The 27,620-nt window shown below is 38.5% G+C and overlaps 1 protein-coding gene across 3 annotated transcripts in view; it reads right to left on the bottom strand.

Annotated features, from left to right (window-relative positions):
- The window catches only part of NRK (Nik related kinase), a 129,888-nt gene extending 116,254 nt beyond the window's left edge, over window positions 1-13,634 (bottom strand). For 2 of the 3 annotated variants that reach the window (XM_070785112.1, XM_070785111.1), the window contains exons 1-2: window positions 12,148-12,507; window positions 4,795-4,860 (exon numbers count right to left, since the gene is read on the bottom strand). In XM_070785112.1, the coding sequence (XP_070641213.1) occupies window positions 4,795-4,860; window positions 12,148-12,204 (123 nt within the window). In that variant the 5' untranslated portion in view covers window positions 12,205-12,507. Of the gene's footprint in view, window positions 1-4,794; window positions 4,861-12,147; window positions 12,508-13,011 lie in introns of those variants that run through there. The other variant, XM_070785113.1, reaches the window with a different exon arrangement.
- Between the last annotated feature and the right edge of the window lie 13,986 nt (window positions 13,635-27,620).

The raw sequence follows: 27,620 nt of genomic DNA, 5'->3' as shown, positions 1-27,620 counted from the left end.
AGGTGGTAAAAGAACTATAGGACAGTTTTTACTATGCTCATAACTCTAAAAATAAGTTTCCATTTTATTGAGTTCCAGGCACTGTGCTAGGTGTATTGTTGAAGAGCCAAAAAAAAAAAAAAACCGCTGGAGATTATCTAGTCAAATAGATTTATTTTATACTTGAGGAAATAGGCCCAGAAAAGTCAATCTACAAGTATTGTGTCAGTTAACGGGAGGGTCAGGTTGCCACCCACTGAGCTATCCTAAAAGGTCTTGGTCTCTCTCTTAATATTCCATATTCCATAGAATAACTACAGTCTCTCTGGGTATATTGATCTTTGGGAAACTGTTTAGTTTTTAACAGTACCATTAAAAAATGTTTCAAAATAATTTCTTTTTGTTTATATGGTCTCACATGGGCAAATTCTAAGTATTCTTCCAATTTGAATGACAATTCTTCAGCTATGAGACCAGAATCTAAAGGTGAAAAGGAAACTGCATTTTATGACTCTAGTGGAGTAAAAAAAAGAACTGCACTTTCTCCTAAAAAGAGAGAAAAGTAAAACCCACGATTTTAAGTGAGGTTTATACTGGCAGGCAGCAGGAGAGGGTAGAAAGACAGGTATTTAATTAGAAGAAAAAGAAGGAAAGGAAAAGGGTTACAATGTGGAGTGTGCAACTCAGCCTTCATTTCAACATGCACAGACCTCAGCAGACAGCTGGAAACCTGCCAGAGAACAAGGCCTTGGAAACAAGCTGGAAGACATTGGAGAGACTTTAACCAAAACAAACACCAGCAGGGGATGTGGTTGGCAGAGCTGAAAAAGCAAAGGACTCTATGAGTCACTCTGACATTAATTTTGAATGTTATCATGCTTCCATTTTGTTGTACAAGGTATTTATACATCATTTTATATACATATATATATTCACATATATATACATATGCACATATATATTATTTAGGTAAAGAACAAATAACATTACAATCATTAGAAATATACAATTTAAAATATATAAAAGTACATCCACTATCTCACTACTCTATTAGTAACATTTAATTCACTATTTTTAATGTGTAAATTTTTAACATAACTGTAATCAGAATATAAAAATAATATGCAATATGTAACACCATAAACATAGTTCTGTGCTGCTAGATAGCTTCATAAACATTGCTTTTCAGAGCAATGAGATATTAACTAAGTTAAGATAATTTACAAAGGGGAAATGATAAATGGTCAACAAAGGGTGGGGGAGATAGATTGGGAATTTGAGATTGACATGTACACACTGCTATATTTAAAATGGATAAACAACAAGGACCTACTGTATAGCACAGGGAACTATGCTCAGTATTATGTAACAATCAAAATGGGAAAGAATTTGAAAAAGAATGGAGACACTGAAACACAACAGTGTTGATCAACTGTGCTCCAATACAAAATAAAAAATTTTTAAAAAGATTTTTAATGAACTGCTAAATGCCAAGTATGGGCTAGCATTAGAGTGCAGTACTCTTAAAACAGTCAAAAGCTTTTCTCCACATATTTATGGTCCTGACCTGGTAGAGAGAAGCCCTTGCAGTAGGAAAGATGTGAAACCATATCCAATTTCTCTCCCCCTCGCCCATTCAGTAAAAGCCCTAAGCTTTAGGGGAAGGGCACCAAATGCTGTTCCTTCCAGGGTACAGATGAAGACCTGATATAGCTGGGGGAAATGTAAAAACATATTCAGTCCTCTACTTCTGGGGGAAGCACAGGAATCATTCCTGGATCCAAGCCATTTAGAGGTGTCTTACTAGTAATAGAAGGGCAGGTTAAGTAAGAAGGTCCCACTCTCATGACCTAGAGGCACAGGATCTGCCTAAGACAGGGGTTGAATCAGGAAAACAGAGAACTCTTTCCTGCCCTACTAGGTGCTTAGTCGTTCAGTCATGTCTGATATTTTGCGACCCCATGGACAGTAGCTTGCAAATCCATGGGATTTTCCAGGCATGAATATTGGAGTGGGTTGCTATTCCCTTCTCCAGGGGATATTCCTGACCCTAGTAAGAAGGGATGAGCAATATACATACCTCTGGGGGAGGCACGAGAGCACTGAGTGAGTATCTTTGAAGCACAGAGCACAAGGAAAAACTAAAGCTCATATCCCAGAAACTCAGAGTCCCCTGAGGTGGCAAATACCCCACAAAATACACACACAGAGCAGCATATGCATGTGCACACAAAACAAAAATAAAACAAACCCCCTATACGTTTCATATTTAAACCGCTGAAAAACAAAGAAGAAAAATTTTAAAGGCAGCCAGAAGAAAAACACAAAAGAACAAAGATAAGAATGACAGCAGACTTCAGAAACCATGCAAACCAGAAGACAATAGAGTATTATTATTAAAGTGCTGAAAGGAAAAACAGTAACTGTCAACCCCAAATTCTATATCCAATGTAAATATCTTTTGAAAACGGAGAGACTTTTCACACAAAGGCAGAGACTTAATTACCAGAAGCCCTGCACTATAAGAAATGTTAGAGGAAGTTCTTCAGGCTTAAGGATATCATACACAGAAACTTGGATTTAACCAAATAAATGATGATATCAGAAATAGCTCAAATGAGTATAAATATAATTTTTCTTCCTTTTAAATTACTCTAAAAGACAACTGACTAAATAAAAAGTAGTAGTATTGACTAGAGGGAACAGAGTAGTAGTACTATGGGTTTATATCATATATAAGAACAAAATGTTTAACAACCATGAGCACAGTATACAAGCTGGGATACCACACAGTGAAGTGGTAGAATATTACTTGAAGGTATACTGTGTAATTTAAGATGGATATTGAAAAATCTTGATTATGGTAGTAGTTACATGATTTGACATATTTGTCCAAACTCATGAAATTGTACACTTACAAGGATGAATTTGTCCAAGTGTAAACCATACCTCAATAAGCTAGTTTAACAGAAAGAATTATTATGCACAACTCACCTTTTACCCTCTTGACTTTTCTTCTTCTTATGGCATCACAATTCTGATGACTGCTGATGAAAACCCATCTTTCTGTAGCCTTACCTTTGCTTTTTGCCTTATAAAACAGGGTTTTATTCCTAATATCTGATGGTGAAGAGAGCTATATACCTTCAAATGAAAGAAAGTACCCAAATACACACACACTTAAATACACACCCCTGAGGAATTAAAACATGTGTAGAGCCATGGATATGACAAATGTGCCATAAAGAAGAGAAACTTGTAGGCATAAGGTTTAGGAATCTATGCACAAGGTGGCAAAATTTGCTTAGATCACACAATTGTTAACTAATTATTCAGTCTGGATGCAACCGGGGTAACATAAACAATACATTTGCATCTGTATCACATCACTGTCTAAAGCTTATTGTTTCTGTTAATAGGTTAGGTCAAAATGACTTAAGAAAACTTTTATCATGAATATTGACATTCTCTGTTCCTTATACTTACCAAGTTTCTTTCTACTTTTAGGACTCTTCCACAATTCTATTTCTACTACTCAGTGTCTCTGCTATAGGTACCTTTGTACAAATTTTAAAGATCTCCCCACCCTACCTGGGTAGATGAATTTTAAAAAGAAACTCCTGGGTAGATGCAGCCCTAAGGGTACAATGCTTGGCAAGCAGAGGGCACCTTTGTCTGAATTAGAAGGAAGCCCCTTCCACTGGACCCATTTCAAGATACTTCTACACAACCCATAGGGAGAGGACCTGTGGTCAGCTGATAGTAAGGATCAGTCCAGGGATAGTGATTTGGTATTTGAGGGATATGCCTAGGGAAGATGAATCCTCCATTTGTACATATCATTATACAGGATTGAGAAAATGTCTATTCACCATATTAGAGAGTCAGGGAAGGGCACCTGATAAATGATAGGGCCACTAAAGCACCGTTATCTCCAACAGAACCCTTTACACTGCTCCTGCTCTACCTCAAATGAATCAGCATCATCCTCTACAATCATACCTTTGCTTGCTTATCTCATATTTGTTCTCCTGCTGTCAGTTTACCAGTGATTTCCCCAGGGAGGCTGACCCTTCAGTCTAAAATAAGCCCCCTTCTTCTTTACTTTTATATCACTAGGAATTTTCTTACAGAGATATATTACAATTGCAATTATATAATTATTTATGTGTTTACTTTTATATATTTGCCTCCCCCAACCCTCCCAGACACACACATACACACATTTAATCACTTATACGTTTCTAGTCCATAAACTCTAGAAGAGCAGGAACTATCTGCTTTGTTCACCAGTTTATCTCCAAAGTCTATCACAGTGTCTGTCATATACTTTGTGGTATATAAAAATCATTGAACAAATGCATAGATTTTCTTGTTAGATTATTTGGTAAACTATCACATACATATGCATATTCATGTACACAGGATGATATAGAATGCTATGGAAACTTTTGCAACATTCAGCTTAAAAGTTGAATGCAAGTAACCAGAATGGTATGGATATACAATATAAAATAAGTGATATTTTTATTTGAGTACATATTATTTGGATTAGTTGCCTTTTCCTTTGGCAATTTTATTAACTTTCTGCTAATAATGTTTAGATCTTAGGTTTTGTTGGTTGGTTCAATATAGCTTTCTAATCCATTTCTTTCATAATAATTCTCACAGTTGTCACTGAGCTATCTTAATTTGATTGTTCTCTCAAAGTGAAATATGCTTTGGCATTATTTGATTTGCAGTGTAGGGTTTTGACTTGCAATCATTGTTGTCATTAGAAAATGCAGAATGAAAACATAATGTAACTCCACTTACCAAATAGATTCTGCCATAAGTACCAAGGCCAATGGTTTTATCCAGTGAGAATATTCCAGTTGGATCCTGCAAAAATGTTCAATAAAACTTCTGAATTTTCTTGGAAAAACAGCTGAGCATTAAACTGTATAGAATGCTATTTTCAGTCTGCCTTGTTCCCTTAGAATTTCCATGGGAAGAACCTAAGTTTTATTTACCAAAAGAATAAAGATATCACAATCTCCCTGGACTGAGTGTACTATTTTTTTTAAAAAAGCAATTGTGTGAACATTAAATAGTTGTACAATTGATTATCATAAAACTGTGAAATTGGTACAATCATGTCTAGGTGAGGCATATTCATAATTTAATTAGAAATACTATTAGAAGTAGAAAGAAATTTATTTACTTGCAATGACAAACTCTTTTCATATCCATCTTTTGAGTGCTAACCAGAAAGGCAGAAAGTGTACCGTACAGTAATGGTAATATTGAGTAGATATATAACGATAAGTAGATATTGGCTATAAAGTCTAAATTATTTATATAATAGGAATTTCCCAGGTGACTCAGTCAGTAAAGAATCTATCTGCAATGCAGGAGACCTGGGTTGGACCCCTGGGTTGGGAAGATCCCTTGGAGAAGGAAATGGCAACCCACTCCAGTATTTTTGCCTGTGGACATAGGAGCCTATCAGGCTATAATCCATGGGGTTGCAAAGAGACGGACATGACTGGGCAACTAACACACACACACAAACACACAAACACACACTTCTTAAGAAGAACATTGCTTCTAAATATGAATAACAAAGCAAGATCATGGCAATAAAAGAGTATCATTTAAAAAAAAGACAGAGTTGCTTTTGTTTGTTTTTAAGTTAATCTTTACATCAGCTGAATATGTTTTCATGGCACAAATTCACTGTTGATACAGTCTGTGTCTTAACCTTAAATGTGACATCATAGAAGACAAAATACAACATGTTTATCAACAGTTTTCTGAGGTTTCCACATTCATCCTTAAACATTATTTTCTTATCTTAAAATATTGATATTAATTTCCTGTTCACCACAAAACATGGTTTCTTGAATTTTATCACTACTTAAACTCTTATCCTAGCAGCTTATTATGCTATTTTGGCAAAACATTATGAGACATGAGTAGATACCAGTTTACACACAAAGTAACTGGAGCATTGGCAAATTCTTGGAAATTCACACGCCTTATAGAAAGCACATTTTATATACACAAACTTCATGTAACCTTGTTTGAAAATGTTTTTATCATTGTGACAAATATGAGCTAAACAGAAAAACTATTGAGCAAATGCAATGTATATGACTGAAATTATAGACTCCTTTAAACTGGTGTGATATTTGTGTAATCTAGCAAAACTGTCATAGGAAAATGACACAGCTCTGGGATTACTTTAATCAACAAATATTCACCTGGACAGAGTCAGGAGACTGAAAGTTTAGCCCCAGTTCTGCCTTTAATTAACTATATGATTTTGTGTAAGTTACTTTCTCTGGGACTCAGTTTTAACATATATAAAATAAAGGTGCTGTGTTAGGTGACTTCCTAGCTCTAAAATTCTTTGGAAAAAAAATCAGATTCTGACATTTGAAAATCCAGATGCTTCCAATGCACTGATATGACAATTGCTAGTAGGCTACTTTCTTAAAATTCTCATTAAAATCAGTGCCACAATATGCACAATATCATTGTAGGAAAACAGTTCTAAGAAACACTCCCAATGAAAATGAAAAGTTTTTTAAACTATAATTTTGAGAATATAATAAAAGTAAAAACAGAAGTATAGTGGGTTTTGATAATAACCATATCATTATTGTTATAATTCATTGAAAAAATTATGGGAAAAAGCCAACAAAGAATTTCCTAAGGTTCGGCTTGAAGAGCTTATCAATTTAACATATTCGTTTAAAGGAGATCTTTGTGGAATTTATATGAGACATTATTAATTCTGGAGAAATAGTCTCTAGTCATTGGTCAAAAGAATCAACTATATTAGCTGGTTCTTATTGGTAAACCATTCTTTGTATAGTTGAGGCTGCATTTTAGCTTAAAAAAAAAAGAAAAGATACCATATATCAGAGAATCACTGCATTATCTGAACATGTTTATTTCCAAATCTTTGAACACAGTCTTTAATTTCTTTAATTCCTTTTCTAGCCCTCAATAATGTAAGTACTATACTCATACTTGAACTCAAGTATCTATTTACTCAAAAAAGACACTAAGGAAACAAACGGGAGAATAAAATGCCTGTGCAATTCTTGGCGGCCTTATTTTATCTATATTCATATTGTTTAGAAATTTCTTCCTGATCACAAATGACTGAAACATCTTAAATTCATTCTCCTCATGCTTATACTTAAAGAAGGTTTAAAAAACTTTTTCTTCTGTTCTTAATGGAAGCTAACTCTAGTATTCATTCACTCTAAGAGTATTTTTTCATTAGTTTTATACAAGATTTTTTGTTTCTGTCTCCACATTAATCTTTCAAAACTAAATGTCAAACTGAGCAAAAAGAGGAGGGGTCTATGCTAATGACTAGGATAACATTACACAATTTCTTATATCAAATTTTCCACTGAATTATAGTCAGAGAAAGTTTATTCTAGGCTCCCAAGGGAGGAAGTACTGAGAAGTCAACTTTTTTTTTTTTTTTGGTGACTGTGAAATTGAAGGATTCTCACTAGCAGGGTCTTTATGATTACTTGGTCCTCTCCTCTGCCCTGCTATTTACAGATAAGAAAAACAGAAGAGGAAAGACCTTTATATTTATGACTGTTACATTAATTTAGAGAATATTTGGTGGTTCAGTACATACTTTGGTGTTCCATTTGGCTAAAATAATAGTTAACAAGAAGCCTTAATTTGTGAAAGTTTTCCTCAAAAGATAGTACTGAAAGTCTAATTTTTAAAACATTTTGAATCGTAAAATGTTGGGCAAATATTCTATACTTTGTTATATTTTTCTACGTGTCTAAAAAACTCCTGCAATTTAAAAGTCCTAGTCTGTTTGCCCCCTGAAATCTAGAATTTTAGGGAGATATTTCTGTCTTCTGAATTCAAGAAGAGGTAAGAAAATGATCACATTGATGGGTACTTGTATTAAGGGCTGGGGTTAAGGGTAACAGGAAGAAAAAGAACCACTAGGAGGCAGTGTTTGCTGGTCATGGGAGAGACACAGAGCCAGATCTACAGAGCCAAATACAGCAGAAATTAAGAACAAAGGGGAGATGATAAATGGTCAACATAGGCAGCAATGCATTTCAGATTTAGGGCAGTAAAAGAAAAACACAGAACATATTCTAGTAGTTAGCTAAAGAAAGAAAAGAGATTGCAAGTACCTAGAAGGAATAGCATAGGCTATTGTTCTTTTGTTTCAAATACTAGAAATAGTGACTTTAAGAAAATAGTTTATGGATAGAGAAACTGAAGATGGCAGATATAACAAAATAAGTGTCAGTAAGTTTCAGAGATATTTGGACGAGTGGGCTTCACAATTCACGTGGAAATTTAAAAAGGACAATCTCTTCCTCTAGACCAGTGTGTCTCAAACTGTGGACGGCACAGACTCTCCCAACATGAGACTCATCTGGGGATTCTTGTTTAAAATACAGATTCCCAACCATGGAAATAATGAAAACAGCATTTCTGTGGATGGGCTCCAAGCTCATTCTTGAGAACTGTTCTGGTGCACTAACATAAAACCTACTGCTCTAGATACTGGGGCAGGGGACTGAGAAAACTGGCTAAAGTACAACGCTGTGTTGAGGCGATGCTCTAGAATACCTAATGGAGGATGTGCTGAATATTTCAATCCTTGTGGACTAGAAGGTAAAACTGATTCCAAAGAGGAGGCTAAGGGATTTGAGAGAGTGAAAGGTTCTCATGACTGAGTGTGGAAGGTAGTCTTGGTCTTCCACCCAGGGTGGTGGAAGACTGGGAGAGCTGGCAGTTTATATTTAAATATAAACCTAATGTAATTCAAATATGGTTTTTTGGATCATGTACTATTTCAGATCACCTCTGCCACTACTGTCCTCCAGGCCTGTCTAATCCTGACCCCAATATAGATTAGGACTACACATGGCAGTGTCAAATACCCAGGCCACAGTCGTGAGGAATGTCATTACCATATTGGGCACAGAAGGCAAAGGGACTATCATAGTAAAAGACATGCCAGATTTGGAGATGAAGAAATAGTTTCCAGTTCCAAGGATGGAGTGACATATGTACACTAAGGAAAAAACTTTATATATATGTATACATATACATATACATATATATATATATCCCCAGGTATTGCTGTTGGCAGGCAATGTGAAACACACACAGATTACAAATATATATATATATATATACATATATATATATATACATACACACACACAAACACACACCTACATATAATGTTTTATATATATAAAACATAAGGCTTTTGCAATTCTTTTTTCAAAAAAGGAAGCACAAACCACAAATCTCTGTATTTTCTTCTCTGTTTTTCACCTGTAGGAAATATTTATTCAATAGTTAGTGAAAATGGAAAAATGATAGAAACCTATTAATTAACAAAGACAATGTAGTTTACCCACCTCTCGTTCTCTGATTATTATGTTCACTCTCTCATTTTATGTCTTTAACTTTAGGGAATTATGCAAAAAATGTACAGTTCCCCTCCTCTCTCCCTGTTTACACAGCTTTCATTGTTGCTTACTATTTTAGGTTTTAAAAAATATCTAATAGCAAAAGTGTCAAATAACCTTCTACCACTTTCTTTAAATCACAACTTTCACAGCCAGCCTGACTTCTCTCAAAGGTCCTTGTCTTGTGGTCATTTAGCTGGCCAACCCTGAAACGGACATAAAATATCAATTTTAAACTACACCTGTATTTAAATATTCTATACTCTGCATTATTCTTTTTTGCTCAGTATGAAACTCTAACGTCTGAATCCCCTCTCATTATCTGGCTTTTGCCATGTTGGTATATTTAGTGTTGACAAATGCCAACTTTTTTTTATCTCATATACATCCTATTGAGGATAATTATCACAAGGGATCTCAGTATACGCAGGTTTCTTTGCTTGCTTTATCATGTCTATTTTGCACCAAAATGCAAATTTCCAAACAGGTAACTTAGATATCTCTTGACCTCTTTATTTACTCTTATTTCTTCACCAAATGCAAAGAAATCACTAATCTATACCTCAGTGACCAAAGCAACAGTGAACTTTTCACATCTCTAAAAATTTTATGTTAAAAAAAAAAAGAAATTCTAAAAGGGGTGCTCTTCTTCCACTTGATTTCTTAGGGTTTAGACCTAGATGGATATTCAAAGGGAGACTTAGGCATAATTTGCTCATATGGTGAAGATCTCCATGATATAAAATGGCTCCTATATAATAGAAATTTAGAAACTGTTAGAAGCTGAGGACTTAATAAGATTTTCGTAAAGTCTGTAAAATGAGCCAAACATCAGCGCCCTGAGGTTTTGTATCTTCTTCCTGCGCCTGCATTAAAAACTACCCTCATCTTTCTCCCCTCCACCAACACCCAGAAAACTAATATTTCACTAAACTGCAGCCTTTCCCTTTATTATCTTGGCTCTCACCAAGTTCTTATTTCCCAGGCCATGACTGGGTCAGTTAGTCTGAGCCATTTTCCCCCATTTTTTTGTGGCAATCAAACCCCTTCTCCTTTTCCTCCTTGCTTTTGGGATTCCTTGCTCTGTCATTTCCAGGAAGTCTTTCCCATTCTTGCCTTTAGTCAGTTTTCAAAAGAGTTTATTTCAGCTTGCCTATCTATGTGTGGTTTCCTTATTTCCCCTAGTTTGCTTTTTTTTTTTTTTCCCGCTTTCCCCCACAATACACAGATGATGTTGGAGGAGGGTAACTAACATTTTATTCGTTGGTTTTACACTTGGGAGCAAATCTAGTCAGAATATGAAAGTGCTGTTCAGAAAGGAAACCACCAATTGAGGCCTCCATATTCCAGAAATCTCATGTATACACCAAGTGGGAGAATACTTTTTAAAATTCTGTGAGTTTATTTTATGAAGCTGCATCAATAACCACAATGTTGATTATCTGTAATTCCACATGGTTATATTGAGGCTTCCTTTAAAACAGGCTGAGAACAATTTGCTAAAATGTTACCCATGTGCATTATCTCCTCCTCCACATGTTTTAGTGTCAAATTGTATAGGTGAGGCTTGGAGAATGCCCAGTGTTTGAGGGGAAGGGGAGTCTGCCATCATCAATAAGACAATATTTAAATGTAAATATGTATAAAATTAAGGCACTGATACTTTGAATAGTTCTATAACCTCGAGGTTAATATTTAGCTTTTACCAAAGCAAGCAGGCCACTGCCCTGAACTATACAGTTGCTTGGCCATCTTTCCAACATGGGTGCGTGCTTATTCCCTTTCAGAGAGTCCAGGGACCCTTTACATTCAAGAGGGTGCGAGTGAAATGCCAGTCTAAAAAGGAACTTGAAAAACGGATTTGGGTGGGATCCAACATCTGCCAGAAACCAGATGCCAATGAAATAAACGGCGCTGCTAAAAAAAAATTAAGTCTACTAATAACGACAGTGATAATAGCTCACCAATCAATCACAACTCCGGAGGAAAGCTGGGCAATTTGGGAACAGGGGAATCCACAAACGAAAACCACGAGAAAAAGTTAGCAAGTGATTAGCAACTTGAGCGCAATACCATTTAAACACAAATTGGGGTGTGAAGAATTCACTTCTTCCCCAAGCCGTCGAGTTCTTTAGCTCCCGCAATACTAAAACGTAATTAGTGCCCTGGCAGAATAAGGTTTTGCAAAGTGCTATTAGAAAGCGAGATGGCAACGGTTTGATTTTCTGGCCCGCTGTCACCTAGAAGGAAAGGTCAAGCCGAGAGTGGGCATCCCTTCTGGCAAAAGCAGCAGCAAACGACGGGGCAGCGAGGTGACATAGGAGTGCTCTCAGGAAGCCACGCGTCGTCGCTCTCCTTGGGCCCCCGCTAGGACAAGAACCCCAGGGCCACTAGACCAGAGGCCACATTGGGAAAAGGTCCCGCTGTTTGTGGCTCGCACCATTCCACTGCCACCTCTCTCCACCACCCCCCTCTAAGCCTGGCCCTTCGCCTTTCCGTGAGTTTGGAGCGACTCGGGTGCCCAGAGGGGCGCCCTCCCCAAAGCCCATTCTTGGGGGTTCCCTCCCGCACTCGCGATCTCCTGGAAGTTCTGGCCAAGCCAGGCTCCGGGACATCGGTCCCCTCCCTGGATGCTCAGAACTCGGAGAAGACAGCCCTTGGGGGGTGAGGGGGTCGACGGGCGTCCTCTACTCACCGGCAAGTGGCCTAGATCCGTGACTTCCTTGTCCCTCCAACCGCCAGGTCCCGCCATGGCTTCGAAGGGGAACCAGAGCGGGCGACTAGGTCAGGCACCCTCGCGGGAGTCCGAGGTGGAAGCGTACAGAAGTTCAACGAAGAGAGGGGAAGCGAGAGGGCCGGGGAAAGGAACGGGGAATCAGGGTTGGCGGCGTGGGAGAAAGAGGAGGGGAAAGTGGAGGGAAAAGAGCGAGGAGTGGAGAGAAGCTGGAGTTTGAGAGGCGGGAAAGCGAGTCTGGCTAAGGCGAGAGAAGAGTCCGAGCGACCGTCCCGGAGACCACGGAGCGAGAAGGGTGCTCCGCGGGCGAGAGCGCAGCGTCTGCCCGGGGCAGGGTGCGCCTCTTTCAGGGTGGGGAGGGGGGCGGTGCAAGGGGAGGGGGGGCCGGGGAGCAGCTCGAAGGCGATTGGTGCAGCGTCACGTCGCCAGGTGGGCAACCGAGCGCCGGGGAGGCGGGCGAGGGGGCCAGTGACCGAGGGAGGTGCTGAAGGACTATAACGGTTTGCTAGCCGGCCCCGGCGCCCGTCCCCTGCCCTGCAGCCCCCTCCCACCCCCTCCTAAGTCAGCCGCTGCGCCCGCCGCCCCCGCCGGCGGGTGTTCCACAGGAAACTTTTTCGAGGCAGCTGCCAGCCCCGGAAAACTGGTCCCGCTCCGCGCCGCTCCCAGTCTGGGCCCCACAGCCCTACCACAGTCCAAACAGCCTGCGCCCTCAACTCTCCACGAAACACTTGAGACTTTTCTAGTTGTCTGCCTTCTCTTTCTGCTCTGATTCTATTGCTCCATTTGTTGCAAAGACCCATCAAGCGAGATAAGGAAATAACTTACCACTGGGTTAAGGATCCGACCCAGGCGAGTCCCCGGTGCGGGCGGGGCCGGTAGAGAACATCAAGTGCGCCGCAGGGCTACCGCAGCTTGGCCTTCGAGGCCAGTAGCCGAAGGCAGCGCAGCGTGGACTGGACCGCTGCGAAGTCCCCTCGAGGTGGATTACATCTCTTCTAGTCCTGGGCTAGTTGGTACCAGGCCCGGGCTGCTCAGTCGGAACCGCACCTGTTCACAGGTGCTGGGAGTTAAAAGAGTCTGAGTCTCTGAAGCTTTGGTTAACCCGGGTGTTAAGTTTGCAGTTCGCCGCGTTCGCAAAGCTCAGAGAAAGTTCCTGCGTCCTTCCCTGTCTTCAGCTCTCTGGCCGGGTTTCATTCATTCGCTCCTTCCTTGCAAAACATTTCCGGGCGCTCAGGCTGTTCGCCTCCGTTTCCCCAGAAAGCGCAGGAGGTCCAATACACGGTTTTAAAGAATCTGACAAAAGCGCTTTAACTTGGAGAAGTAAGACACCTCTTGAAGAGTTTATGGGAAAAGGGAGTCGGTGTCTAAAACTAACCGCATTCTAAGCTCTTGCACTGCGAGGAACACTTTAGAAAACGTCCCAAAGCTGCTTACTTCCCCTAGCTCATCGACCACGTTGAAGCACCCTCGCTCTGAACGTGATGTAGGGGGTTTGTTTCCGGTTTCTTTCTTTTTTAGGCAAAAAAAAAAAAAAAAGAAAGAAAAGAAAGAAAGAAAGAAAAAAAAATTCTACCTCTTCTAGAAGGATTTAAGGAATAATTTTTCCCATAGACCTGGAGCTCACTATTTCTGACCCACGCCTTTCACTTTTGTTATTATTTTCTTTATATATTCGTGGATTTTGTTTATTTCGTGTCTGTTTCAATTTCTGAGTTTGACCCCTTTACATTCCTTAACCTCCGAGCCTCAGTGAGTTCTGTAATCGCCAGTCTATCTGAGGAACCCGGTCTCGCTAAATAAAGAAAATTCTCTGTGAACGGGTGCGGGGAAAACCAACTACTGCCTTCCCCCCAAAAGAGATTCGGTTGTTCTGGATCGAATTTTCGTGTTAATTCAAATATGATGTAAACCAAGCAAATTATATTTTCCAAGAATTCAAATCTTGACAACTCCACCGCACAAACTCTTGCTCTTTTTAACACAGTTTAAAAATTCCTGTATGATCGGTAAAACTCTTCTAGATCTCTCTGAATATTAATCTGAAAATAACATTTCATAACTAGAGCTGGGCAAGTGAGCTAGTTAATAGAAAGTTACACTTTTTAATACATAACTAGGTTTTAGAAATCAAGACACGGAGTCAAGAAATACAACATTTAAAGGATATCTAAAGAGAATCTTTGCTAAAGGGAAGAAGTGTTGAGACTTTTTTTTTTTTTAAACAACGTGGTTTGCTGACTGTACGGTGTGGGGAAATGCCCTGTAGCCCCCGATGGCAGAGACTGTTTTAGCCTGTCTATGGGGACAAGTCCAGACCAGGCAAAAGAATCCAGGCTAGATCATTGGGCTCTCTAGTTGCAGGGCTCCGTGGGAGGCTAGCGGCTTCATGACTCCATAGGGATTAGCCACATCGCCTGGTGGGACCCCCGTGGTGGGGGGAGGGGAAGGTAGGTGTTTGACCAGAACTTGACAGAGAATCTACACATTTTTTAAAGTTATTATTATTTTCAAGGAAAAAGGAGTCATGGAAGACCTTGGAAACTTTGCCTTGTAAGCTGGCATTATGGGGATTTTTGTGGCCAGCTTGGGTAAGGTCAGCCTGGCTAGCTGACCAGAAGGCAAATAGATGGCCCCTGAGCATGAGGCTGAGACAAATCCTGAAGTAGGGCACTTGTTTTCCACCTTCAGGGTTTCTTTTCCCCTCACCCAACAACCATCACTTCCCCTTCCCCCTTCCAAAGTGGTTTTTTTCTCTCTTTCTTTCCTGACCTCAAACTGCATAAAAATAAGCCCAGTCAATCCAGAGTCTAGAAACTTGTCAGATTGTCTTCTACCCAGAAATCATTTCTCTGCCAATACATAATTTCTTGTATATATTCCATCCTTTTCTCCTCCAATACATTTTGTTATCTTAAAGCCCTGTGCATTTTGTGACTTTTGGTTGTTGTTTTTAATAGCTAAAATTTATTGAGTATATGTTATATACTGGAATAAGTGTTTTGGAATAAGTGTTCTGGAATGTTCTGGAATAAGTGTTTTGTGTATGTTATCTTATTTAATTTTGTCAAAAATTCTTCCAGCTTTTAAATGATCTCTGTCTCATAGGCAGGGAAGTTGAGGCACAGAGAGATGGAGTAACTTTCCTAAAGCCTCACAGCTAGTAATTGGAGGAATCTGGCTTCCAATTCAGGCCGTCTGACTCCAGAACCCACTTGTCAATGACTGTTGAAGGGTCAGTGCATATTTTGAGACTGTGTGAAGAGGAGCCAAATTCAAAAAAGCTTCAGGGTAAGTGAGATCAGATGACATTAGTTAGGCCCCTGAGCTATCCAGTTCCCCCTTCCCCCTTTTCAGCCTTCAAGCCCTCCTAACAGAAATAACAAGGGCTTTATAAAAAGAAATGGAGCCCAGCTATAGCCCAAGTGACCTGCCTGAGCAGAGATTACCAAGTAGATCACCTCATAGGGAAAAACCATGGATTTCAAGCTTAAGAAACTTCCAGAGGAAAAAAATCCAGCAATTTTCAATGCTTGCAAAATATTAAAATCCATTCTTATTCCTTCCAGAGAGATTTTTTGGCCGAGAACAAACCTTATTCAGTGGAGACTTGTAGGAGGCTGTGTTTGTGAGCAATTGTACTTAGCTGACCTGAGATGCTAAATGGCAAGGTTACAGCCAGTTAGCTCAGTTGGTATGAGTATTGCAGACATGGTGCCAAGGGTATGGGTTTGATCCTCCAGAGGGCCAGTGTGCATCTCTCTACTCTTTGGCCCTTGATAACACCTCACCCCTGGGCATCCAGCGATGCCATTTTAGAAAAAAAAAAAAAAGAAACTCCAATATCATTGCTTTCATCTTTGTATACAAAGAATTGCATATTCATTTTTCTCATGTAAATTGCTAACTACCATAAGCTGGAGAAATTACACTGACGAGTGTGTGTGTATTATGAAAAATACAGATCCAAAAGAGTCTAGGCTCCTTTTCCTTCTTTTTTTGATTTATACATTTATAATTGGCAATATATATCTTAATAGACACTTTAAAAATGAAATTTATTAAGCATTTAAGCACACAAAACAGTCTGCCATTTATTGTTTTTCTTCTACTTTGACACCTTGGGTATGAAAACGTAAATCTTGTAAACTTCTGTTAGGACAAGTTTGCTGCCTACAAATAAGGTTTACATAGCAATCTTCTTGAAAAGATACTTTGTACATTTGTGATTGTAAATACTCAAGGTCCAATATTTCCCAGTATACTTGTGAGCCGTCTGGGGCAGCCTACCTTTTAAGAGTCTGAGGGATTCCTTTCTGAAGGAGGAACCTCCTTTGGGAACCATCGGGCTAAAGAACCTGCTTAAGGTTTTCTTTTCTTTGGAGACAATTTTGAAACTGTAGGATTTCTGCTATAGTCCCCAACAATCTTGCCACTGATTCTTTGGATTTTTCCTATGTTTCACTCCTCTGAGGACAAAGCAAAAAAAAAAAAAACCTGATGTTTCTCGGGCTAAAGGTCATGAAATGTGCCTTCTGACCATACTTTGCAAAGCTTCTGTTACTTGTCGTGGAATGCTCTTAAGCTCGGCATGATTTGAGCTATGCTTGTTTCTAAAATGGGGCCCTGGAAATCTGATCCTGGCTGAACATGGGTCTTGTCGCTATTGAAAACTGGAATGCTACTCTAAAAAAAAGAAAATTGTTTTATAAAGAGAACTAAAACAGGGAAATTAAAACCAAAAGTCAGATGAATTTCTGAAGTTAGCCATGGGACTTCCTTTTCCCCCATTCTTTTCACTCTTTGAAGGCCATGCCATTCTAGTCCTGGAATTCCCAACCCAGCAGCTTCAGGCTAGCCAGCTTGCCTCACTCAGCAGAAGCACAGAGGAATACATTTACTGTGATGGTAATGAGGCTTATGCTTCAAGACACCTCACTTGCACTTTTACAGACCTGGGAGTGGTACTAGTAATTCTGTATTGGCAATTTTATATTCTGTTTTGAAGTGGGAGCCCCAAATAATAAAAGCTTCAGATCCAACAGAACTTGGATTTGGCCCTGAATGCATAATGTATGGAGAGCATAGTAAAGTTGAAGTATATTCATGTGTGTGTGTGTGTGTGTGTGTGTGAAAATCTCCATAATATTACTGAGACTTACAAAATGAGCTGCAACTAGCAATCCACAAGTAGAGTGTGCATTTTGAAAAGAGAGAAAAATGAAAGAAAAGAGAAATAACACTGAAGTTGAAGAATTTAAACATCTACATAAAAAGGAATACATTACTTAAGTAGAATGGATATCCTTTTGACTGAAAATTAAAAAGAAAGAGAAAACGGAAATGGTATCATTATGAGAGTATGCTACAAACTGATGACTGGAAATAAATGGGCACTATTTTCCTGAATCTAGATCACAGCACTGCCACTAGGGAAAGAAATAATAATGATAGTGAGCATATTGTTAATGTTTTATAATATTGTATTAGAAAATATCAATGCATTGGAATGTCAGACAACTCAAAGTTGAATGCCGAAAAAGACAACAGTCTCTACCTTCTCTACCACATCACATTCTACCACCATAATCCCCTCCCTCTAGTTGTTAACAATTTGATGTACACCATTTTCTATAATGATAAGCTTTAAGAAAACACTTGTATACATGGTTCTCTCTCCTTATTCTTTTGTTCTTTTATTTTTTAATTTATATCTTGAGAAGTGGGATTCTTGTTCATGGTTCTATCTTGTAGAGAGCAACACATACATGTACAAATACACACAGAATCAAGAACGTTCTGAGAGAATATTACTTCAACAAAAAATATTGTGATACACTACACAATAGTGTAGGATAAGAGAGAAAATTGATGGAGAGCACTGACCTGTTGCACTTAGGGACAAAGCTCTAGGCTCAGAAAATGAAAAACTAAAAAAAAAAAAAACCCTGCATATATGCTTGTGGTGATCTTTAGACTATGAAAGAAGTGTTGCAAATTTGAAAACAGGCAAAATTCCAATTTTCAAAACAGAACAAAAAAATAGATTTTAGAGACTACTGTTGTTGTTGTTTAGTCGCTAAGTTGTGTCCATCTGTTTGTGACCTTATGGATTGTAGCCTACCAGGCTCCTCTGTCCATGGGATTTCCCAGGCAAGAAAACTTGATGTTGGTTCTAGGGGAATTCTCACAGAATATTGAATAGATGGCTCCTAAGAGGTAGTCCCCCAGAGAAGGTGATGGCACCCCACTCCAGTACTCTTGCCTGGAAAATCCCATGGATGGAGGAGCCTGGTGGGCTACAGTCCATGGGGTCACAAAGAGTCGGACACGACTGCGCAACTTCACTTTCACTTTTCACTTTCATGCATTGGAGAAGGAAATGGAACCCACTCCAGTGTTCTTGCCTGGAGAATCCCAGGGACGGGGGAGCCTGATTGGGCTGCCGTCTGTGGGGTCGCACAGAGTCAGACACGACTGCAGTGACTTAGCAGCAGCAGCAGCAAGAGGTAGTCCCCAGGAGCAGGGATACGTTGATAAGCCTCTGTGACAAACCAGCTCATATTCTATTTTGAACATATTCTATTTTGTGACATCAACCTTCTAGGTACCCCTCAGTGAACCAGGCATCTTGTTATTCATGACATGACTTTATCTGGTGTCCTCCCACAATTGATGAGGGCTGGCCTCTGTGGCTAATAGAATATGGATGAGGTGATAACATATGCTTTATAAAGCTAGGTCATAAAAGACATTGAAGCTTCTATCTAGGTCTCTCAGATTGCTTGCTATGGTGGAAGCCATTTTCCAGGGTTTGAAGACAGTGAAGCAGCTCTGTGGTGAGACTACATGCAGAAAAACTAAGGACAACATTTAATACCATCTTGTCACTTGTGTAATGAGTCACTTTGGAAGTGAATTTTGTAGTCCCATTCAAGCCTTAAGATGATAACACTCATGGGTAACATCTGATTGCAAATTCATGACAGACCCTGAGCTAAGCCACTCCTAAATTCATGACCCATAGAAAACATGAGAGATAAGAAAAGGTTATATTTTTACACCACTAAACTTGGGGATGAATTGTTGTAAAGCAGTAAATAACTGATCAAATGAGTTGCTCACCAAGTAGATGAGGTTACTCCTATAGTCAGTCTGTCTTTATGTCAGCAAAGAATCTTATAATATCATCTTACACAAGATAGACAAATGTGGGCTGGAAAAAGCACAGAAAGGCATGATTAGATGAACAAAACAGTTGACTGATGAATCAATAGCAAACTGAAGAGAACTTGTGATACTGATATAAGGTTATGCTGAGCATAATGAAATATACATTCCAGAGTAGCACTATCCCATAGAACTTCTGTGGTGGTAAAATGTTCTATATTTGCACTGTTAAGTATTATAGCCTCTAGAAACATGTGGCTAATTACTTGAAATGTGGCTGTTACAACTTGGGAACGGGATTCTTAATTTTACTTAGTTTTAATTAAGACAACTTTAAATTTGTTTATACAGTGCATAATTTACACAGTGAATAAGTTAAAATTATACAGTTGCTAAAGGCCACTATACTGGACAGTGCAGCCCTCTATGATTTAAGAAATAAGGTTTGTTAAAATTTAGTGGAAAAATAAATAGAATCTTAAGGACAGAAACTCTAAAAAGAATGTGATACAGAGTTTCTGTCCTTGTCTTTGTGCTCAACTTATTTATCAATGCTGTAGGTGACAACCTGAAAGACATGCATGTAACTTTGGTTGATGAACCCAAACTGTAAAGAATTATTAATCTATAGGTTGATAGCATTTTTCTTAGGCCTGCCACTCCAAGGTCGAGTGAGGAGGGAGTAGAGTAAAGGCAGTGACTGGGCTGAGACATAAGGTAGTCTTTAGGTTTAGTTCAAAGGAAAGTGTTCCAAGGTCAGAATAGGGTAGAGAAGACAAGCAATAAATTGGTCATAGGTTGGGAGGCAATGAAGCAGAAAAGCTGAGAAGATAAAACTAGAGATGAGACTGGAGCTGCCAGGAAGCTAGAATGATGAATGGGTAGGGGGTTAGGAAAGGGAGGCAGGGGGTAAACTGAAGTGAAGCGAAGAATACACTCAAATGAAGGCCAGTTCCTGCAGGCTTTTGGCTGCCTTGTTTCTCTTGATTTTCCTTATGGCATTCCCTCTGGGCATGGGCTAGAGCATAATGTCAATTCTAAAGAGAATCAGACTGTTCAAGAGCCTGCTGCTGCTCTTGAAGCAACTGAAGTCGCTTCAGTCATGTCCAACTCTGTGCGACCCCATAGACGGCAGCCCAACCAGGCTCCCCCGTCCCTGGGATTCTCCAGGCAAGAACACTGGAGTGGGTTGCTATTTCCTTCTCCAATGCATGAAAGGGAAAAGTGAAAGTGAGGTCACTCAGTCATGTCCGACTCTTTGGGACCCCATGGACTACAGCCTACAGGCTCCTCTGTCCATGGGATTTTCCAGGCAAGAGTACTGGAGTGGGTTGCCATCGCCTTCTCCGTTCAAGAGCCTAGAATTAGTCTAAACCAACCAGATGACATTTTACAGATTTAATTATGAAATTTTACGTCTTGGTTTGAAAAGCAAATTATTTCATAAGAAGAAGGAATGAAAAACTAAACTTTAAAAGGTAATGTTAAGCTAGTATTGCAGTGATACCAGAAGGACCAGTAAGATAACCAAATCAAGGAGAATTTTCTTAATTGTACCCAGGTAAATACACCTGATGGAGGCTGATTATTTCAGAATATTACATTTAAACAAATTAAATAGTCTCCAAGCTAGGGAAAGTGAATAATGGTGACTAATTTAGAAATTATGACATTTGGAAAGGTTGAGGGACTGGTGATGTACAGCCTTTTGAGAAAACTCAGGGGGATGGAGTAGCTATCTTTCCATATTTTTAATGGGAATTCATAATAAAGGAGAATCAATGGATATGTTCCAAAAGGTAAAACATATAGCAATTTAAACAATATTCTAATAGTTATCACTGTAAAGAATTAGCTGCTTTATAAAGGAAAGTAATCTCTCTAACTGGAAATGTTTTAAGTGGAGACTACATGATCATCTGCCCTGGATTTGTACAAAGAACTCATGGATTAGAAGATAGATTGAACTAAGGCAACTCTAAATCCTTTTCAATTTGGAGAAACTGCAACTACAGTTCTTTTCCTCTATATGTTGTGGTCTCTGGCTATTCACTCAGAAGACATTGCTATTCTGTTTCCAACTTAGGGACATGTACTATCCTTAAGTCACACCCATGAAACTACATTTTATATAAAGTCACAGAACAAATGCTACAGTTGGTTAGAATGCAAAGACATAACTAGCTATTTTTATATGTGGAACAAGTGCCAAGCAATGCAAACATTGCCACCACTCCTTCCCTCTCCCTTTAGCATCCTTCTGATCCTAGGGGATACCACACCAAGTGCACTTTCATCACAATCTGCAAATATCTATTTCCATTTCTTCTGTTTTTCTCTTTGTGGTGTTCAAACATTAAGGAGGGTCTTTAAGGTCAAGATGTGTGTGTGTCTTGGAGGCGTAGTGTGTTACTTCTGGAAATTTGTGACTATGCTACTTTCCCAACCATAATTTAGGGAGCAAATCCAACCAATTATTCCTCTTGTAGAGCTTCCAAGAGGAATCTGTGAGAGTGTACATGACCTACATGATATACATTCTCATCCAAGGAGGATACTGAAGGCACAATGATAGTATTCTTTAGTATTTTTTTCCTTTTCAATAACCATACATACTCGCTGTAACAAGTCAAGTAATATAGAGATGTGTAAAGAAGAAGTTAATAATCACTTCTCCTCCCATCTCACACCACTGAGATAATCAGTGTTAACAGTCTGGGTTTTATATTTCCATGCTTTCATCTTTACTCATAAAAATATATGCAAACATAATATATTTTTCTCTATTTTTTAAATGAGAAGGGAAGATTATACTGTACATATCACTCAGCACCTTGCTTTATTTCACTTAATATTTTATATACATCAAAGCTAATAGTTCTAACTTACCATCTCAAGAGCTTCAGGAAAATACTTAGAGCTTTGACCACATAAAAACTAAAATAAGTCAATGGACCTGGAAAAATGTTTGCAATGTATATGACCAACAAATTCTTAACTTCACTAATAGACAAGAAGCTACTGAGAATTGATAGAGGAAAAAAATCTCCCTTATGGAAAAATGGGAAAAAGTTAGGAATACGCAATACACAGAAGAAATATAAGTAACCAATAAATATTTAAAAACATGCTCAACTTCATAGAAGTCAGGAAAATGTAAATCTAGAGGAAAAACATATTTCATTAAAATTATGAAACAAAAACTTTATTGTGAAATGAGGGTAACAGTGAAACTATGAAATAGTGGTATATAGAGTAAAGCATTGCCAACATCCATTGTTTCATCAAAAAAGCAAAAGAGTTCCAGAAAAACATCTATTTCTACTTTATTAACTACACCAAAGCCTTTGACTGTGTGAATCACAACAAACTCTGAAAAATTCTGAAAGAGATGGGAATACGAGACCACCTGACCTGCCTCCTGAGAAATCTGTATGCAGGTCAAGAAGCAACAGTTAGAATATGACACAGAACAACAGTTTGGTTCCACATTGGGAAAGGAGTACATCAAGGCTGTATATTGTCACCCAGCTTATTTAACTTATATGCAGAGTACATCATGCAAAATGCCGGGCTGGATGAAGCACAAGCTGGAATCAAGGTTGCCAGGAGAAATATCAATAGCCTCAGATATGCAGATGACACCACCCTTATGGCAGAAAGTGAAGAAGAACTAAAGAGCCTCTTGATGAAAGTGAAAGAGGAGAGTGAAAAAGTTGGCTTAAACTCAACATTGGGAATACTAAGATCATGGCATCTGGTCCCATTGCTTCACGGCAAATAGATGGGAAAACAATGGAAACAGTGAGAGACTTTATTTTGGGGGCTCCAAAATCACTGCAGATGGTCACTGCAGCCATGAAATTAAAAAATATGCTTGCTCCTTGGAAGAAAAGCTATGACCAATCTAGACAGCATATTAACAAGCAGAGACATTACTTTGCCTACAATGGTCCATCTAGTCAAAGCTATGGTTTTGCTGGTAATCATGTACGGATGTGAGAGTTGGAATATAAAAAAAGCTGAGCGCTGAAGAATTGATGCTTTTGAACTGTGGTGTTGGAGAAGGCTCTTGAGAGTCTCTTGTACTGCAAGGAGATTCAACCAGTCAATCCTAAAGGAAGTCAATCCTGAATATTCACTGGAAGGACTGATGCTGAAGCTGAAACTCCAATACTTTGGCCACCTGATGTGAAGAACGGACTCATTGGAAAAGACCCCGATGTTGGGAAAGATTGAAGGCAGGAGGAAAAGGGGATGACAAAGGATGAGATGGTTGGATGGCATCACCAACTCGATGGACATGAGTTTGAGCAAGCTCTGGAGGTTGGTGATAGACAGGGAAGCCTGGCATGCTGCATTCCATTGGGTCACAAAAAAGAGTAGGACATTACTGAGTGACTGAACTGAACTGAAGAGTAAAGCATAGTAGTTCCATCTTCACCTTTGCAGTCTCATTCTCCATGAGTTAAGAGTATTTATATTTACGACACAATTCAAACCTAAGCAAACCCATAACAAAGGATATTCTTTTGCATTATTTTTCCTAACTTTTAAAATAATTGACTTAAATATTATTTCAGTTTCATGTGTACAACATAGAAGTTACACATTTATTTACAATACAAAATGATCACCACAATGTCTAATAACTGTCACCACACAAAGTTATTACAATATTATTGACTATATTTCCTATGCTGTACATTACATCCCAGAGACTTATTTATTTTATAACTGGAGTTTGTACTTATTAGTCTTTTCCTCTATTTCACCCAACCCCTCAAGGACCATCAGTTTTTCCCTCTATTGGAATATAAATAGATACAAATATAAATAGATCCAATATTCTATGGATCTATTTCTGGTTTACTTTGTTTGTTCATTTGATTTGTTTTTTTTAGATTCCACATATAAGTGAAGCATTATAGTATTTTCCTTTTCTTACTGACTTATTTAACTTAACATAACACCCTCTAGTTCTATCCATGTTGTATGCAAATGGCACACTTTCATACTTTTTATGGGCTGAAAAATATTTCACTGTATTATATATGTATACATATGTACACATATATATCAGATATTCTTTATCCTTTCATCTGTTGATTGTCATTTAAGTTGCTTCCATATCTTGACTATTGTAATTAATGCTGAAATGAACATGTGGTGTATATATATATTTTTTCTAATTAGCGTTTTCCTTTTCTTCTGATAGTTGTCCAGAAATGGAATTGCTGGTAGTTATATTTTTAATTTTACAAGGAAACTTCATGCTCTTTTCCATAGCGGTTGCACCAGTTTTCATTCTTACCAAGAGTGCACATGGATTCCCCCTTTCTTAGCAACACTTGCTGCTGCTGCTAAGTCGCTTCAGTCGTGTCCGTTTCTGTGCGACCCCAGAGACGGCAGCCCACCAGGCTCCCTCGTCCCTGGGATTCTCCAGGCAAGAACACTGGAGTGGTTGCCATTTCTTTCTCCAATGCATGAAAGTGAAAAGTGAAAGTGAAGTCGCTCAGTTGTGTCCGACTCTGTGCGACCCCATAGATGGCAGCCCACCAGCCTCCCCCATCCGTGGGATTCTCCAGGCAAGAACACTGGAGTGGGTTGCCATTTCCTTCTCCAATGCATGAAAGTGGAAAGTGAAAGTGAAGTCGCTCAGTCATGTCTGAGTCTTAGCGACCCCATGGACTGTAGCCCGCCAGGCTCCTCCATCCATGGGATTTTCCAGGCAAGAGTACTGTAGTGGGGTGCCATTGCCTTCTCTGACAACAGTTGTTAGTTCTACCCTTTTTGATAATAGCCATTCTGACAGGTGTGAGGTAATAGATATCTCATGGTGGTTTTGATTTGCGTTTTCCTGGTGATTTGTGATATTCAGCATCTTTTCATGTACTTGTTGGCCATTTGTATGTCTTCTCTGGAAAAATATAGATCTTCTGCCAATTTTCAATCAGATTTTTTTATATAGAGTTGTATGAGTTATTTGTATGTTTGGGATATTATCACCTTACCAGATAAATGATTTGCAAATATTTTCTCCCATGCCATAGGTTGCCTTTAAATTTTGTTGATTGTTTACTTTGCCATGCGAAGTAGTTTTATATAGCTCAATTTTTAGTTTTATATAGCCCCATTTCTTTATTTTTGTTTTTGTTCCCTTGTCTGAGGAGACAGATTCAAAAAATTATTGCTAAGAGGGATGTCAGAGTATATTGCCTATGTTTTATTTGTGGAGTTTAAAAAATATTTATTTTAATTGGAGGCTAATTATTTTACAATATTGTAGTGGTTTTGCCATATATTGACATGAGTCAGCCATGGGTGTACATGTGTCCAGTTTCGGGTCTTATATTTATCTTTAATCCATTTTTTCGGTGCTTTATCTTGGCTTGCTTGTTTGTTTAGGGAATAAGAAAGTGGTCCCCCCACCCCTGAAAAAGTGGTCCATTTTCATTCTTCTGCATGTAGCTGTCCAGTTTTCCTAGCATCATTTATTGAAGAGACTGTCTTTTCACCACTGTATATTCATAGCCACTTTATAATAAATTAATTGGCCATGTAAGCATAGCTTTGTTTCTGGGCTCTCTATTCTGTTTCATCGGTTCGTGTATTTGATTTTGTTTTGGTGCCAGTACCATATAGTTTTGATAACTATACCTTTGTAGTAAAGTTTTAAATAAGGGAATGTAAAACCTCCACCTTTGTTCTTCTTCTTAGGATTGCACTATTTGTCCACCCCCACCCCATGGCTCCATACAAATTTTAAGATTTTCTGTTCTAGTTCTGTGTAAAATGTCACTGGGATTTTGATAGAGATTTCATTGAATCTGTGGATTGCTTTGCATAGTATGAACATTTTAAACAATATTAATTCTATTAATTCTTAAAATCCATGAGCACAGGGTATAGAAAGAAAGAAAATGAAGTCACTCAGTCGTGTCTGACTCTTTGCAACCCCATGGAATGTAGCCTACCAGGATCCTCCGACCATGGGATTTTCCAGGCAAGAGTACTGGAGTGGGTTGCTATTTCCTTCTCCAGGGGATGTTCCTGACCCAGGGATCGAACCCAGGTCTCCTGCATTGCAGGCAGATGCTTTACAGTCTGAGCCACCAGGGAAGGAGTCCCACACAGGGTGTATATTTCCATTTATTTGTATCATCTTCTATTCCTTTCATCAGTACCTTATAGTTTGCTGAGTACAGGTCTTTCACTTCCTAGACTAAATTTATTCCTAGGTATTTAATTCTTTTTGGTTCAATTGTAAATGGGATTATTTTATTACTTTTTTTTCTAATAGTTTGCTATTAGTGTATAGAAATGCAAAAGGTTTCTGTGTATTGACTCTGAAACTACAACTTTACTGAATTTATTTATAGGATCTAATAGTTTTTGGTGGGGTCTTTAGAGTTTTTTTATATTGTATTTGTCTGTACAAGTAGTGACAGTTTTACTTCTTCATTTCTAATTTGGATGGCTTTCTATCTTTTTCTTGTCCGATTACTGTGATTAGGGCATCCTATACAATATTGAATAAAAGTGGCAAAAGTGTGAATCCTTGACTTGTTGCTGATATTAGAGGAAAAATTTTCAGCTTGTCATGGTTGAGAATTATGTGATCTGTGGATTTTCCATATATGGCCTTTATTATGCTGAGGGATGTTCCCTCTATACTCATTTTGTTGGAAGTTTTTAACATAAATTTATTTGGATGTTGAATTTTGTCAAATGCTTTTTCTACATCTATTGAGAAAATCATATGATTTTTACACAGTGTTAACATAGTGTATCATGTTCACTGATTTATGAATGTTGAAACATTCTTGTATCCCTAAAATAAATCCCACTGGTATATGATCCTTTTAATGTATTGTTAAATTTGGTTTGCTAATAATTTGTTGAGAACTTTTGCATTTATGTTCATCAGGGATACTGGCCTGTAATTTTCTTCTTTGTAATGTCTTTATCTGGCTTTTATTTCAGGGTAATCCTAGCCTCATGGAATATGTTTGGAAACATTTATTCCTGTTTAGTTTTTTGGAATAATTTGAGGACAGGTATTAACTCTTTAAATATCTGGTAGAATTCACCTGTGATGCCACCTGGCCCTGAACTTTTGCTTGTTATGAGTTTTTTGATTACTGAGTCGATTTCATTATGAGTAATCCATCTATTTATATGTTCTACTTCTTCCTGATTCAGTCTTGGAAGATTTTATGATTATAGGGCTTTATCCATTTATTCTTTGTTAATTTGTTGGTGCA

This window comes from Bos indicus, chromosome X (genome assembly GCF_029378745.1).
Source record: "Bos indicus isolate NIAB-ARS_2022 breed Sahiwal x Tharparkar chromosome X, NIAB-ARS_B.indTharparkar_mat_pri_1.0, whole genome shotgun sequence".
Classification (NCBI taxonomy): Eukaryota; Metazoa; Chordata; class Mammalia; order Artiodactyla; family Bovidae; genus Bos; species Bos indicus.
This window is presented reverse-complemented; position numbering and strand designations above follow the sequence as displayed.